Source organism: Exophiala spinifera, assembly GCF_000836115.1.
Source record: "Exophiala spinifera strain CBS 89968 unplaced genomic scaffold supercont1.2, whole genome shotgun sequence".
Lineage (NCBI taxonomy): Eukaryota > Fungi > Ascomycota > Eurotiomycetes > Chaetothyriales > Herpotrichiellaceae > Exophiala > Exophiala spinifera.
In genome coordinates this window covers 1,641,000-1,654,943 of record NW_015622514.1, presented here as the reverse complement: position 1 = coordinate 1,654,943, position 13,944 = coordinate 1,641,000, and the positions used below count along the sequence as shown (strand labels likewise).

General features: G+C 51.3%; 4 protein-coding genes across 4 annotated transcripts; all 4 read right to left on the bottom strand.

Moving 5' to 3' along the window:
• Positions 1-381: 381 nt before the first annotated feature.
• On the bottom strand, positions 382-2,771 carry PV08_02893 (uncharacterized protein; the record flags this gene model as incomplete). The annotated part of the gene is made up of 2 exons (XM_016377250.1): positions 382-2,424; positions 2,490-2,771. 2 exons carry the CDS (start codon positions 2,769-2,771, stop codon positions 382-384), a joined length of 2,325 nt encoding a protein of 774 aa, XP_016238820.1.
• Positions 2,772-3,501: 730 nt separating this feature from the next.
• On the bottom strand, positions 3,502-5,613 carry PV08_02892 (uncharacterized protein; the record flags this gene model as incomplete). The annotated part of the gene is made up of 2 exons (XM_016377249.1): positions 3,502-4,469; positions 4,524-5,613. The coding sequence occupies 2 exons, from the start codon at positions 5,611-5,613 to the stop codon at positions 3,502-3,504; spliced, it is 2,058 nt and encodes a 685-aa protein (XP_016238819.1).
• Positions 5,614-7,579: 1,966 nt separating this feature from the next.
• Positions 7,580-9,202, bottom strand: PV08_02891 (uncharacterized protein; the record flags this gene model as incomplete). Its single annotated transcript, XM_016377248.1, has 5 exons — positions 7,580-8,229; positions 8,290-8,695; positions 8,747-8,895; positions 8,953-9,022; positions 9,074-9,202. The coding sequence occupies 5 exons, from the start codon at positions 9,200-9,202 to the stop codon at positions 7,580-7,582; spliced, it is 1,404 nt and encodes a 467-aa protein (XP_016238818.1).
• A 2,289-nt stretch (positions 9,203-11,491) lies between these two features.
• On the bottom strand, positions 11,492-13,492 carry PV08_02890 (uncharacterized protein; the record flags this gene model as incomplete). Its single annotated transcript, XM_016377247.1, has 1 exon — positions 11,492-13,492. The coding sequence occupies one exon, from the start codon at positions 13,490-13,492 to the stop codon at positions 11,492-11,494; it is 2,001 nt and encodes a 666-aa protein (XP_016238817.1).
• Between the last annotated feature and the right edge of the window lie 452 nt (positions 13,493-13,944).

Sequence of the window (13,944 nt, the reverse complement as noted above, 5' to 3'; positions counted from 1 at the left end):
ACTCATTCTACGTACCATCTCCATCTCGAGTGAGTGAGCGAGCGAGCGAGTCTCTCCTACCGCGAGTCACATCACAAGCACAAGTCTAGACGCGGATAAATGTATAACACCTCTTTTGCGAGGGAATTAAAACTAGTCTGAAAAGAAAAAAAAAAGAAAAGAAAAGAAAAGAACAAAGGAAAAAAGAAAGAGAAAAAAAAGCACAAAAGAAAAAAGAAAGAAAAGGAAAAACACTCCCACAACGCAACACACAACAGCAGACAACAACAACAACACCAGCATCCCCAGCACCCCAGCACCCCCCTACCACGCCTCACCGTGGAGTGCAAGGAAGCGCGCGGCAAACGCCCCCTTGCACTCCCCCCCCCCTCCCCCCTTCCTCTACTCCTCGCCGCCGCCAACACCAGCACCCGCACCCGCACCACCAACACCACCACCACCCCCCCGACCCCCCCGCAGCCCCCCGATCTGCATCCGCTCCAGCTCCCCCAGCCAACCCGGGGCGGAGCCCAGGTTGAACCGGGGGAACCGGGCGAGCTCCCTCCTCGTCTCCGCCGCGGCGGCCTCCGTGGCCCTGGTGGCGGTGGGCCTCAAGGGCTGAGTGCCCCTCGCCGCCGCCAGGGTCTCGGAGGCCAGGATTCTCTGGTGCTCCCTGGCCAGGAGAGCACGCCTCGCGCCGCGGGACATGCCCCCGGCTCTCGCCCGCTCGAGGACCGCCAGCAGGTGGCGCTGGAGGTTCTCGTTGGCCGCCACCGAACTGGCGGGCCGCGAGCGGTCGAGGCCGGCGTCGATGCCCTCGAGAGGAGCGGCACGACGGCGACGCGAGGCGGCGGTTGTCGACGACGGACCACCAACGACAACGTTGTTGTCGCCCACAACAACGTTGTCGTTGGTGGCTGTCGTGTTGCCGACAACAGAAGACGGCGACGGCAGGGACGCGAGCCGGGACATGATTCTGTCCCAGGGCGCCTGGAACTTGGCGTCGAACCAAGCGTCGAATTCTCGCTGGTCTTCTTCAGTCCAGAATTCGTCGTTGTCATTGTCGTGGCCGCCGTCGCCGTCTTCTTGTTGTTCGTTTTGATCGATGGCTCGCCCCTTGCCATGATCGTTGACTTTTTGTGTGACTTCATCGTCACCATCGTCGTCGTCGTCATCGTCGACCTCGTCGCCGGCGTCGTAGGCTTCTTCGCCATCATCGTCGACCGCCGGGACTTCTTGATCGTTGACTTGATCGTCACCCGTGTCAAAGTTTTCGTGAAGAATCATTTCTTGTTCTTCAACACGCTCATCCTCATCCTCGTCGTCGTCGCTATTTTCTTCGCGATCGTCGCCTTCTTTGGCAGAGTAATAGGGAAGTGAGACTTCATCATCTGATGTATGGACATTGGCTGTATCGTCATCGACAGATGCTGCATCTTGTTCTTGTTCTTGTTCATGTTCTGCTTCATCTTCATCAAGATCCGTAGCCTTTGCTTTGCCCTTGCCCTTCTTGTTGTTCTTTTTGTTCTTTTTGTTCTTTTTGTTGGGGTTATTCTTCTTCTTCTTATCCTTTCTCTTGTGGTTGTCTCTTCTCTTCTTCTTCTTTTTGTCACCAGTGGTAGTGGTAGAAGTAGTAGTTGTAAGGACATCGTCAACATGGCCAACTGATTTCGTGACGGTTCCAGCAACGTGAGTTTGAGTGGAAGAGGTAGTAGGACATCTCTCAACGGCTTTGCCTTTGCCTTTGTCAAGAGGAGAAGAAGTTGTGTGGTGAGTAGTTGATGGACCTTCGCCAGGATCGGAGCCATCATCACTCGAATCGTCCATGAGGTACTCAAAGCAGTCTCGGAAGTGAGTCTCGATGATTTCACCCTCAGCGGCACCACCTTCATGGTCAGACTCGTGGACGTGAGGATAATCTAGTGCATCAGGCACCATGACGTTCTGCTTGTTACCCATTCTGGCTGTTCGGTCGTTATGAAACCAATCCCAAACCGCTTTGAACTGTGGATCTGCACTGCTGCTTCGCGCTGCGTGTTTTGTGCGATAAGTGAAGTCAATCAGGCCGATGAGAATGGTCGGAGAGGCTGATACGATGTTGGATCTGTCCCCGTGTACCACTGCGCGGCGAACCAGCCACTGACAGATGAGAAGGATAGCTTGGTACTCGTTTATTCCTGGTTGTGTGGTGATGACAATGTCTTCAACTTTTAGCCCAGTTGACACTGCACCGTTGGTTTTGAACCATTTGTCCAATGCGGGTGTCTTCACTACGTCTTCGGCAAGGCCTCGCGTGATTTCGGGATCAAACTGCCACGAGAGTTTCTTTTGATCAGGAAGCTTGAAGGCGTACAAGTAGGCGATTTGACTGTACAAGTACTTGATGCCTGTGGTCTCGTTTTCTCTGAAGAATGGAATGAGTGTCTTTTCAGCTGGTTGCCAAAGCTATAAGATGAGAAAACTGTTGTCAGCTGATTTCACTCAATCCTCACGTCCCAAACTGAACTTACATGATCGGTGATGAAACGTAGTTTGCTTGCTGGGAACGGAGAAGGTACCAATGAGGTGTACTCTTTTGGCAGACTCTCTGTTTCTGGGCTTGCTTTGGGACGAGTGTTTTCAGATCGAGATTGAATTGGAGATGAAGGAGGAGCAGGAGGAGGAATGTTTGTTGAGGATGATTCTCCTTCAACGGAAGAGAGCGCCGAGCCATCTGGCAAGCCTTGGCTAAAGAATTGCTGAGTCGCTCGTGCAGAGCGACGAGCCCTGCTGTTTTTGCCGCCGCGGCCCATTGTGATGGTTGTGGTGGTGGTGGTATCGCGAGATGATGAGGTCGCGAAGGTGGTGGAGGTCGCGAGAAAGATATGTGCGACGGCACCTCACAGTACCTACCCATCTTGGCGAACGCACCAGCTGAGGCAGTGAATCTATGCACTGGGAGTAAGAGTGAATCCTGGACGAGTGAATGAAGACGTCGTGGTAGATGAGAAAAGGGCATCACGTGACTCAGCCTCGCCAGGGGCTCTGTGAGCCAGGAACACACTGTATATGATAGTTCTGGGACACGCAACAGTATAGCTTATTGTTTGATACAAACAAGGGGCTACTATCTATTCTGTGAACAGACTTAGCTTTTCGACACTCGTCATTAAGAAGTGAATCAACCTACCTTCATGCACACAATTGCTCCTCTAGCTCTCAAATCGGCCATTGTCACTGACGACCGTCGTTTTAGACATTCGTGGGGATACCAGCATTAGTATCGATCAGGCAAAGTGTAACGGCATTGAGCGGGAGTCAACAAGAGTCAACAAACTGTTCATTGTCCTTTCCAAAATCAAAGTGGTATCTGCAAATACGTAGCGTCGTAAACTCCCATGTCATCCCATGCGGTCATGGTCGTAACGGTTGAAACCAACCAGGTCTATCCACTGTTAAAGGACAATCAGGCATCGCTAGGGATAAAAAGAGGGATATCATCCATAGCAAACCGCAAATAAATCGCCGAACCTTTAGCCGTATTCATTGACCCATATACATCTGGGGCCCCGGGTTCGAAAAATCCAGACCATTTCCACTAACATATCCGTCACTTATATCTTCGTCGTAGTACTCTCCTCCGCTTGAACCATCGAAACTGGCCCTTCCCATGCCACCGACATCACTCAGATCACCTTGATCGTCGACCGTCGATATTTGAGACCAATCGATATTTTGAAGAGCAGGATATTGCTGAAGGAGTGCTGCTGGCAGAGCAAAGCCACCAGTGCCTGTGCTGGGATCCATGCCAATCATCATTGGTTGTGGGACAGGTTGCAGATTCTGTGCGAATTGTGCCTGCTGGTGTTGCTGTTGTTCCATAATGGCTCTATTTTGCCGCTCGGCCTTTTCCTCCTCTAGTAACGGTTTGATACAGATCCTTCCTGCCTCGGACCGGAAATGTCTCCCCAACGCATCGGCTCTGGCAAAGCGCCGCCCGCATCCCCAATACTGACCAGGGTTGGAGTGAAGTTCGCCCTTGCACACAAACTTTTTCTCACCACTATGAAGCCCTTCGTGACGCTTTCTGTCGTGCTGCCTTGCAAACGCCTTACCACAGACGGTACATACAAAGGGTCTTTCATCGGTGTGCGTTCGCAGGTGGGACCGCAGATTGTAAGCCCGTGTGAACCTTTTGGGGCATAGATTGCACTGGAAGGTTGCTGGGTGTTTTTGAACTCGGGCGCTCTGGCCAGACGGTGACGCGTTGGGTCTGCTAGGGTCTGCCAGATCAAGAATATAGTCACGAGATTGACCCATGGAAGAGGTTGACGCTCTACGATTCTTTTCCACTCTGCCAGACGCGACTGGGCCGGGGGATGAATCGCGAGACAGAGAACGGGCACCCCTGTCGGGCGATCTTGATACAGCGAGATTGTTCGTCGAGGGAGTCCCAGCTCGCGACAAAGGTCTGCTGAAGGTGACATCAGACTTACTTCGGCTTCGGCCTCCTGACATTGAGTTAGTCCAAAGTCTCGGAATAATAACAGAAGCAGAACACCTACTATTCGAGGATGGAGGGCTCAATGCACCTTCTACTGCTTCTCCCTGGGGCCCGAAACTCTGTTGCCTGGAAACAGGGGCAGGTTCGATGTTGATAGTCGGAGGCGCAAATTGGTCAGCTTGTCCAATGTCAGAAACGACGGAAGTGTTGCGCATATGATTGCTCGGAATAATAGAGGGGTATGCTGATGCTTCCGAAGTGTATACGTTGGGAATAGGTATGCCCCCCATCGGCTGGTTCAGTGACAAGCCTTGCTCAGCTCCGACACCTTGTTGATTGCCCTCCAAGTGTGGCATCAGTCGTGGAGACCGGTAGGAAGCCTGTTCGCCCAGGCTGAAAGTCTCCATTCCGAAGGCATTGTTGGTATCAGGTTGGGCCTGAAGAAATGGAGAATGGTTCAAGTCCGTCGGATCATGTAGGTCTGAGTGGCCGAGGTAGGGAGAATGGCTGGCCGACGAGATTTCGCTGTGATCTGAGGGGGCCCTCCTGTGCTGCTGAAAGTTGAGGCCAGAGTAGCTGTCTCCGTACGCACTGGAAGGATCCAAAGAGGCATGCCTTGAATGCTGTGGGGTATAGAATTGTCCATTTGTTGAGGCAGGGGATCCAGGCTGGGAAGATAGGTTTTCTGGGGGAAGCAAACTGGGTGACTGTTGGTCTTGTGGAGGAGAAGAAACCTTGCTGAGGTCGGCGGGGTTGATATTTGTCTGTGGATTCATATCGTAGGCATTACTCAGTGTATAGTTTTGGTACTCATTAGACATATTTTCCCCTTGGAACATAAAATTGCTATTGAATGACGGGTCAAAAGACTGGTTGTCAAACTGATTGGTCTGAAAAGTATCCTGATATTGACTGTTTCCGTAGAAACTCGGCTCAGCAGAGTTGGTTTGCAGGCCGTTCTGCTGCGACGGGTCGAAGAAAGGATTGGAGAAGGGCTGTGTGTTTGAGTTGATGAACTTGCCCGAGGTCAAAGCTGCTTGTACCGAAGGAATCACACCAGGAACGGTGGTAGCGTATTGATTCGGAGAGGGCTGAGGGCTTATGTGCTGCGCATTGCCCCTCGAGGGAGATCTTCCCCGGGAGTCATCCATCTTTTATGAGAGAGCCGTTCTACTCAACCGACGCTGGTGATGTGGGTTTGGATAATTATGGTGAAGAATGGCAAAGAAAGCCAGGCACCTGCGGGAACTTCGGTCGTCGGTGGAACGGCACTCAAGCCGTCGATGGTAGGATTGGGCTAGTTGGAGGTGTTTTGGGACGGTTCTTTTACCAGGCAACCTGTGGCGCAGTGTGTTAGCAGACATTCTTGACGAGTCGTGGTCCCTTCTTGGTCAGGAGCGTACTCAGCCGCGTTGAGGCTATGCCGAAGTGAGGTACTATAAGAGATCGCGCAGAGCCTTCAATGATGTATACAAGTCACAACAACCGTCCTCAATCGGCCGCGACCTCCGTAATGGTCAGTCGAGCCTCGCTACAATGCGCTTGACGTTGTCAGGTTGTCAGGTTGTCAAGGTGAATTGGTAGGCAGAAGCAGAAAGTGTGCGGAGTTCGTGAGAACCAACAGAAAGTGGCGGCAGAAAGATGATTCAGGTAGAGACCATCGGAAGATCCTAGGAGACGAATTCGCCGGCCTACCAGGCTGGAGCACAAGAAGAGGGTGCGGCGAGAATAATACGAAGACTGCGAAAGACGCAGAATGAGGGTTTGTGAGATGATGAACGAACGGATAGAGGGACTGTGGTGTACTTGTTATTTGAAACTAACCAAATCCCGCGGCGCCAGTGCATCATGATCATGGCCCTCTACAGCAAGCACCATTGCTCGCCCTCATCATCTACAACTCGCTCAGTCCTCAATAAGTGCCTCACGGAATACTTAGTTATATCAGCTCACACTCAACTGTATTCATTTAGCTCTTGATCAGACAATGCCGCCGCCTTGACCACAGTCATTCAGTCCTCTGAAGGGAATCCTTGCCAGGTGCTTCATAAAGTGCCACAATCCGCCCGCAGCGGCCAGAGGTTGAACAAGGCCCAAATCTCAATCGTGTTGGACCCAGAACCATTCTGATTCGTCGTGAATGGAACTTTGGTACTTCCTGAAGTATTTTTACCCCCGTATGGAGTCGTGCGGACCCAAATCACCTGTTCGCCAGGCGCCAGAGGACTTTTGGTCCTGCAAGTAATGCAGTCAGATAGATCAATGCATCTCATCAGTGCCATGACGTTGCAGATGCAGCATCGAATTCTTCTCATGGGCGAGTAGCGCTGGCCTCCCTTGCTACTATGATTGCTTTATCGTTTACTGTGCAAGCAAGCTCAACCAGAAACAGTCTGAACGTGCGAGTCAGAGTGCTGTGGCTGTGCAAGTACGCCTACGAGTCCTACGAGTAATGTTGCAGCAGCGGTCGCCATGAACTACAAGGCAGATCGAGCAAGTTTATGGATTGGTTTATTCCTCATTACCCCTTTTCTTTGGTCCTTTATTTCTCCTGCTTTTGCCATGCTTGGTCTATGGTACATGCCACAGCAATGAGCGGGCCGGTCTGGTTTTCGACATCAATCAGATCCCAATTCTCCGAGCATGTGAAGGAGCGAGACAGCCCTGATCTGTAATGTGTTTTTGTGTTCATGCATATGCAACTCCGACTGTAAACTCCCGGCTCCCGTCTGTAAATGCATCCATACAACACCATCCGCTGACCTTGTACAATAAGAAAACAGCGCAAACGGTGTCAATTCAAGGCAACAAGTGATCATGATTCGTCAAAATATTTGGTTCCTCCCATCCTCGTGGTTTCGAACATCGTGTTTTGATGGAGCGTTGTCGATGGACAAACTGCTGGAACGCATCCGAATTATGAAAATGCTGGAGGACACAACTGATCCGCAGCGATGGGGACGTTCGGCGAGTAAGTGGTGAAAACGGCGCTGTTGCACAACAGACGAGACGCAGACGGCGGGTGTCTATCATGCTATGCGTGTAATAGCCTGCTGCAATTGTGGAACGCGTTCAACCTTGTAAGCTATGTCAGCACAATTTCATTTCTCTCATACATCACGACATACCACAACAAATCAGTTTCGCAATCTTTTGGAAAAATCCAGGCTGTTGATCTTGTTGCTGAGGAGGCCTTCCCTGGCTACTCTGCAAAGCCCCGGCGGCTGGACTCGTGCGAGGCTGGGATCCCACCAGGTTTGCGTTGCTGTTTTGGAACTGCGCCTGGGTACTGGCGGGAGGGGTATTCATATCCAGTTGTCCCGCTAAAGCACTACTCCTCTTAGGAATGTTACCCCCCGCGGCGCCGCTTGTGCGATCTCGAGCGCTCTTCCCCATGGCTGCCACTCCAGGTTTCGCTGGGGAACCCGGGGGCGGGGGCTGCGCTGCGTTTAAACGATCCGCCGATATAGCTCCTCGGTCTCGCGATGGCCGTTGCCCACCATCTTGGCGTATGGCAGAAGCTCCATGCAACGCACGCGCCGATGCATCAGCTGGAGGGTTGACGTTGTGTAGATGCGCCGCGGATGGGTGGGCTTTCATCGCCTCCCAGCCGCGTCCGCCGTTCAGTTTCATCCAGTCATATTCCCCATCCTCGACCTCGCCACTGTTTTTCAGGGCCTGCGTGAAAAGGTCGCGTAAAAAGTCATAATCGGGGGTATCCTCGAATCCAAGGTTTCGGACGTAGCTAAGATATTTGTTGAATTCCTCTGTATGCACCATTAGCTTTATCGCTGATCATCCCAGTACACGATAGTGCCAAAGCATACCTGGGAATCCTTCGCAAAGATCCTTGATCGCAGTAGTTTGCTTCTTCTCTCCTATCTTCTCGTATTTTTGTTTGTTGGTTGCTGCCTTTAGTCCTTGCCATGGGAGGCCTCCTCTCAGAAAGTACATGAAAACATGTCCAAGAGCTTCCAGATCATCACGCCGCGACTGTTCCCGGCCTAAATGTGTATTGATACTCATATAACGGGCTGTGCCCGACAAAGATTTCCGCTCACGGTAGGGGATATGCTGCTTAGTTTTAGGGTCTCGGTATTGTTTTGCCATCCCGAAGTCGACCACATGAATGACGTTAGCCGCTTTCGTACCGGGCCTGCCGATCAGGAAATTGTCAGGTTTGATGTCGCGGTAGATGAGATTTTTCTCGTGGATCGTTTGGACTCTCGAAAGCTGAGTTCGGTCTGTCAGCGGGGATCAGTTACAACAAGAGAGCAATCTTACCATCTGTTTGGCAACCATTACCACGGTCTTGATGGAGAATCGTCTGTTGCAATGATCGAAGAGATCTTCCAGACTGGGGCCCAAAAGATCGATCACCAGGATGTTGTGCAGACCTTCCTGCCCGAAATAATACACATTGGGAATGCCAGCTATGCGTTGTTAGCCTTTTGACTTGTTGGCGGCTAGAAGGAGGAGGCTAGACTCACGGCAACCGACTAGGATTTTGTATGTACGATATTCATCTCGCAATTGAGGAGCATCGCTTTTTCTGGGTTCCTATCATGCCAATGAGACTTAACACGTCGAACGCAGTGACAAGCGACATACGAATTTGATGGCCACTTGTTGATTGTTGAGAAGATTGGTGCCTTCGAAAATAACACCAAAGGAGCCCTCTCCTATCTTCTTGCCCACTCGGTAGTGTACGCCAACGACGTTCGAGGAGGAGGAAGCCATCGTTTCGCAGGTTCTGGCGTTGAACTGATGAGAAAAAGGTACGCGAAAGAGTGGATGGGCGGAGAGACGGCTTCAGCGGCGAAGACAACGACAACAAGGAGGGAGTCGAGGGAGTCAGAGGGTGCTTCACCTCCGCGACGGCGGTGACTAGAAAGGCTGGTTAGTCTACTTGTCAAACAGTACCTGCAAGATGAGTATCACGTACATGGATTTCAACCCAGTTGAGAGCAGCAAGCATCCGTATATCGAGGAGTGAGGTGAGCGTGGTTAAGCGTAAACGGAGAGTTGTTGTCGGGAAAGTTTGAGTCGGAGCTCCTGCCAAGGACTACGGCAACTTCGCCTAGCACTCCCAGCACGGACTTGTGAGGGTCGGCGTTCGCACACCACAAGCTACACAGCCACGAAGAGAATAATTCGAAAAGCGTTGTCGGAACAAGCGTTGCAAGAGACAGATTCCAGTTGAATCACCAAGAGAAGTTCCGGCTAGGCGCAGGAAGCTTGAGAGAAAGACGAAACAAGAAGTTGGGGGTCGGTGCAGCTGGGCTTAGGGCGCAGGAGTCATCGGGGTGGCTATGGAGACTACTGCAAGTGACAAGTGAATACTCCCGTACTACGGAGGAGAAATACGCGTACGGAGTGCTAGTAAAAACTTTCAACAGTAGCTACGGGCTACAGAGGCGCTTGCAGGCTCACTAGTCCACTACCTGGAAAGGGTGAGTGAGGGCCAGACTCGAATGGGATAAACGAAATATCGCATCTCGGTGCCGATCTTCCTGGGCCAGAACACTTAGTACACCCCGTTCTGCAATACCACCTCGAGGTAGGGAGTACCCCTTACCTACTGTACTACCTAGGTACCTATAATACGGCGGTGGGTAATTGGTAACAGGGAAAAAGCCCCCTCGGGTCACCTTCCCTTGAATCACCTCCCCACCTTTATTACTAAGGGAGGCTTTCATACTTTTCGAATAAGGGCTCCATGACCTATAAGCCTCCCTAACACCGCCTAAACTGCTAGTAATCTTATAGGCACTTTCCGCTTAGAATTTGAGGCCTTCTCTACTTGCTTATAGGTCTTCACCTCTCATGAAACACCTGAAGCAGTATAACACAGTGTCTGCTAAGTTACGTTCTGTCGATCACTCTCTTCTCTCTGATCTTCCCAAGAGTGCCTAACTCCCTATTTCATAAGCGCTTCTCGTGTCTAAGGTATCTCTATCAACCCTAATGTCTTAACTGTTGAAACATAATTGAACGGGCAGTGTCCCAATTGTTTGCAGAAAAATACTGTATAACATACAGAGTACCTAACAAATACAATCAGAGACACCCCGGGTGTCTCGACCCTGACCTTGTCCGCCCTGCTGCAACCCACCAGCCAGGACTGCTGCTAGCAATTAGACGAGAACAGATACGAAACCTCTCAGAGCCTGGGTAGACAGCCATAGCAAATGATCATCATTCATTACCCAGGATCCCGAACGCCCATCTGATTGCCATCCCACTACAGGTCTCAAATGACCTGTTGCCGCCTTGTGGAATTCTATCATACCACAGCGATCCCGGTCGAGACCGTAGATGCAATGAGTCCGTCTTCTTGATTTCCCGTGTCATCCATCCATGTTGTCACTGCTGTCACTTTTTCAACTCGACCCTTGCTCTTCGTTAGAGGTGGATCATTCAAGCGCCAGCGGAACGGCAAATCAAGGATCGAGGGTCTCTGCAGCGCCATCCACGCAGCCAATCAATCGTCCATTGGCAAATGGGTATGTTGGCTGAGGTTGTTGCCCCTTTCGTCTTTCCAACCACTAATGCATTGGATCGTACAAGACAAGTGCCAAGGAGTACGCCCACCTTCTCCTTACTCAGTGTGACACAGACCAAAGAAGACAATATTTGCCAAAGAGGATGCTGAATGTTGTTTGGTTGGATTTTCTACAAAGCTCTAGATGGTCAAGAAGCCATTGAGTCTGGTCTGTTCCTGGCAGGACTCAAACAACCGGACACATTTTCATCGATTGCCATTTTACCCAGGTCCGCAAGATGCAGGCACCATGCAGTAACGTGGAAAAGCTTCACCGCATCTTCACCTCTCGTTGTCCCAGGCTGCGCAAAGGACTAGCATGTCAGCCTTCAGAGACCAGCTCTTTCTGCCCCAACTCCCTTCCATTAATGCTCACCACCCTTTCCTCCTGCAATACCATTGATCCGGAGCGCCAGTTGACCGCTTCGACTGTAAATCGTCTGAAATTGTGTGTACCCCACTTTGCCACGATGTTGCTATGGACTCTATTTCTTCGTGAATCGCATGGGTGGCAGGCCATTGTCGACTTTGCCGCTGGTCTTGTCACTCCCGTGGGAAACTCGCGTGACATTTCGAAGTGGTGAAGGGGTTGTCGGCTGGAATGGAACTTCAGACGGTGCCCGTTTTCCCGAATTTGGCTGGCTGTTCTTTCTGAAGAGTCCCCCAAACTGAAGGCTCCGGCTCTTCTTCACTGTGCGTTCCTGGTTCACCTTGACCTGCTGATTGACATCTCGATGATGTAAAGGGCTGGCGGTCCCATTATCCCTGGGGTTTATTGTTTTGCTTGACTTGGATATAGAAAAGAGTCCGCTCCTGCTCTTCTTGAGTAGCGTTCCATGTCGTTCTATCGGTGTCTTCCTGGCCGGCAACATCCCAGCGCGAGTAGGAGTAGGATTGGTGGGAGCTGGACGAGATGTCTCTGTTCGGCGTCTTTGATGGGACGGAGGCGTGTCCCGTGCGTAGTGACTGAGATCGCCCAACGAAGGTGAATAAATCGGGGCATCCTGGAGAGACGCCATGTCGCCATCTTCATCACACTGGTTGCTGGCTTTGGGGGTCTGCTGTTCAGGTGGCGAAGGAGCAGCGTCGGCGCTAACAGTAATCATTCTAGGTCCAGCTGATGGTGGATTTGCGAATGCGCCTGGCGGATGCATTCTCAAAGGGTTCACTCCGCAAGGATTGCCGGACAGAGGTTTGGCATCCACGTACTGATTCGGCTCGGTCGAGAAGAGCACGGGAGTCGGAGCATTGTTCTGCATTGCAAGGTCGTTTACAGCCGTCTTGACGGGCTCTGATACCGCAGCGACAGCCGAAACTCGGGACGTATTGTCAGGTTCGAGAGTTGGTGCAATCATCGCAGGGGATTGTCTTTGTCTGTCAAGACAGCCTGCCTCATCTCCGTTACATGCCTTCGTTTGGGTAAAGAAAGATGACTGTGATTTCAAAAGCGGAAGATTGCGTCGGAGAGGTGAATGAAAGTCCAATCTGTCGACCGCGCTCGCAAAGGATTTGGTCAGCGAGCCAAACACAGACTCCTCGTTGTCGCTTAGTTCAGGCCCTGCCTCAGTATCAAGGATTGGTTCATTAGTGAAATCGCCGAGAAGAGGCGGATCCTGTTGTGCTTTTGCCAACCCTTTACTGCTATTCAGCGATTTCCTCCTGTAGTGGCCATTCTCAGTAAGGCCTCTCATCTTTCCTTTGTAGAGATTCAGCATTCCTACTTGGACGTGCTTGTCAGAACTTCCGCAAGCCGCGTGCTCATCTGAGCTTTCGTTATTTGAAGAAACTATGCGGGATCCAGCTTCTCTGGATCGGAATCTCACAGGAACCGCTTTTACCTTCTTCCTTATGATATCGCCCAGCTTAACGATGCGGCCTTTCTTCAACCTGGTCATGTTCTTTGGAGACTTTGACACACGAGCGACCCCTCTTGGTACCTTGCTTCTGGGGTTCTCGAAGGAAGTGCCATTGCCAGGTTCTTCCTCTAGTGAAGTGTCAATCCATCCAGCCACTGGATCCCACCTGGTCCTACCAAAAGTCATGTCAGACATCTCGCCACATAAGACACCCTCAGCACGGGCAACATCCATGTTGGTAGTACTGGTGAGTATCGGAGCAGATATAACGCTTCGAGCAACCGTGGATATGCTAGGAGCTTTGGAAAGGTGAACAGACTGGCTCCGCGGATAGTATGGTGCAGGTGAGGACTGAGACCATGGAAGCCACGATAGTGGCCGAAAAAGCCGTCTACTCCGCAATGCAGAAGCCTCTTGAACTCTGTCAATATTGTCTCTCTTGTTTGAAAGGCCTTGGGTTGCCCCAAAGTCCTCTTTTCGGTCTGAGGACTGTGCCACACCACCATTCCTGGCCACTCCGCCCTCAGAGCATGCTGGGGGTTGATCATCGGGATCACATGGATAGGAAAGGCTGGATTCTGTGCGGGCAGTCAATTCGGCCCTGGACGGGATGCGAGAAGCTGGAATCATGGTCAGTCATCGAAATACCTCTGGGATTTCATGTCTACCTTGTCGCGTGCCAGGATGACCAAAGGATCTGATTGAGTCGAAGGAGAAGATTGAGAAAGAACCTTTGCTGTGGGTGCGTGTGTGAGAAACCATGATGTTTCGACAATGACGATGTCTCAGTTCACAATCCGAGACGAGAAGAAGAGAGGCGAGAACTCGTAAGAGACTGTGGGCACGATGGAGAGCTCCTGATATGAAAGACAGGTATATAGACGCCTTTCTCACAGCCTGCATTGATATGGAGGGGTAGAGCGAAGAAACAATGAGGACAAAAGCATCAGGAAGGAGCAAGACACACCGTGGCCATAGCTATCGCCATGTTTGAGACGAAAGCAATTAGCCATTCAAATGTTCACACCGCCCAAGGTAATTCTGCCCACGGCAGTCATGATTCAACTTTGCACCTTGCCCTG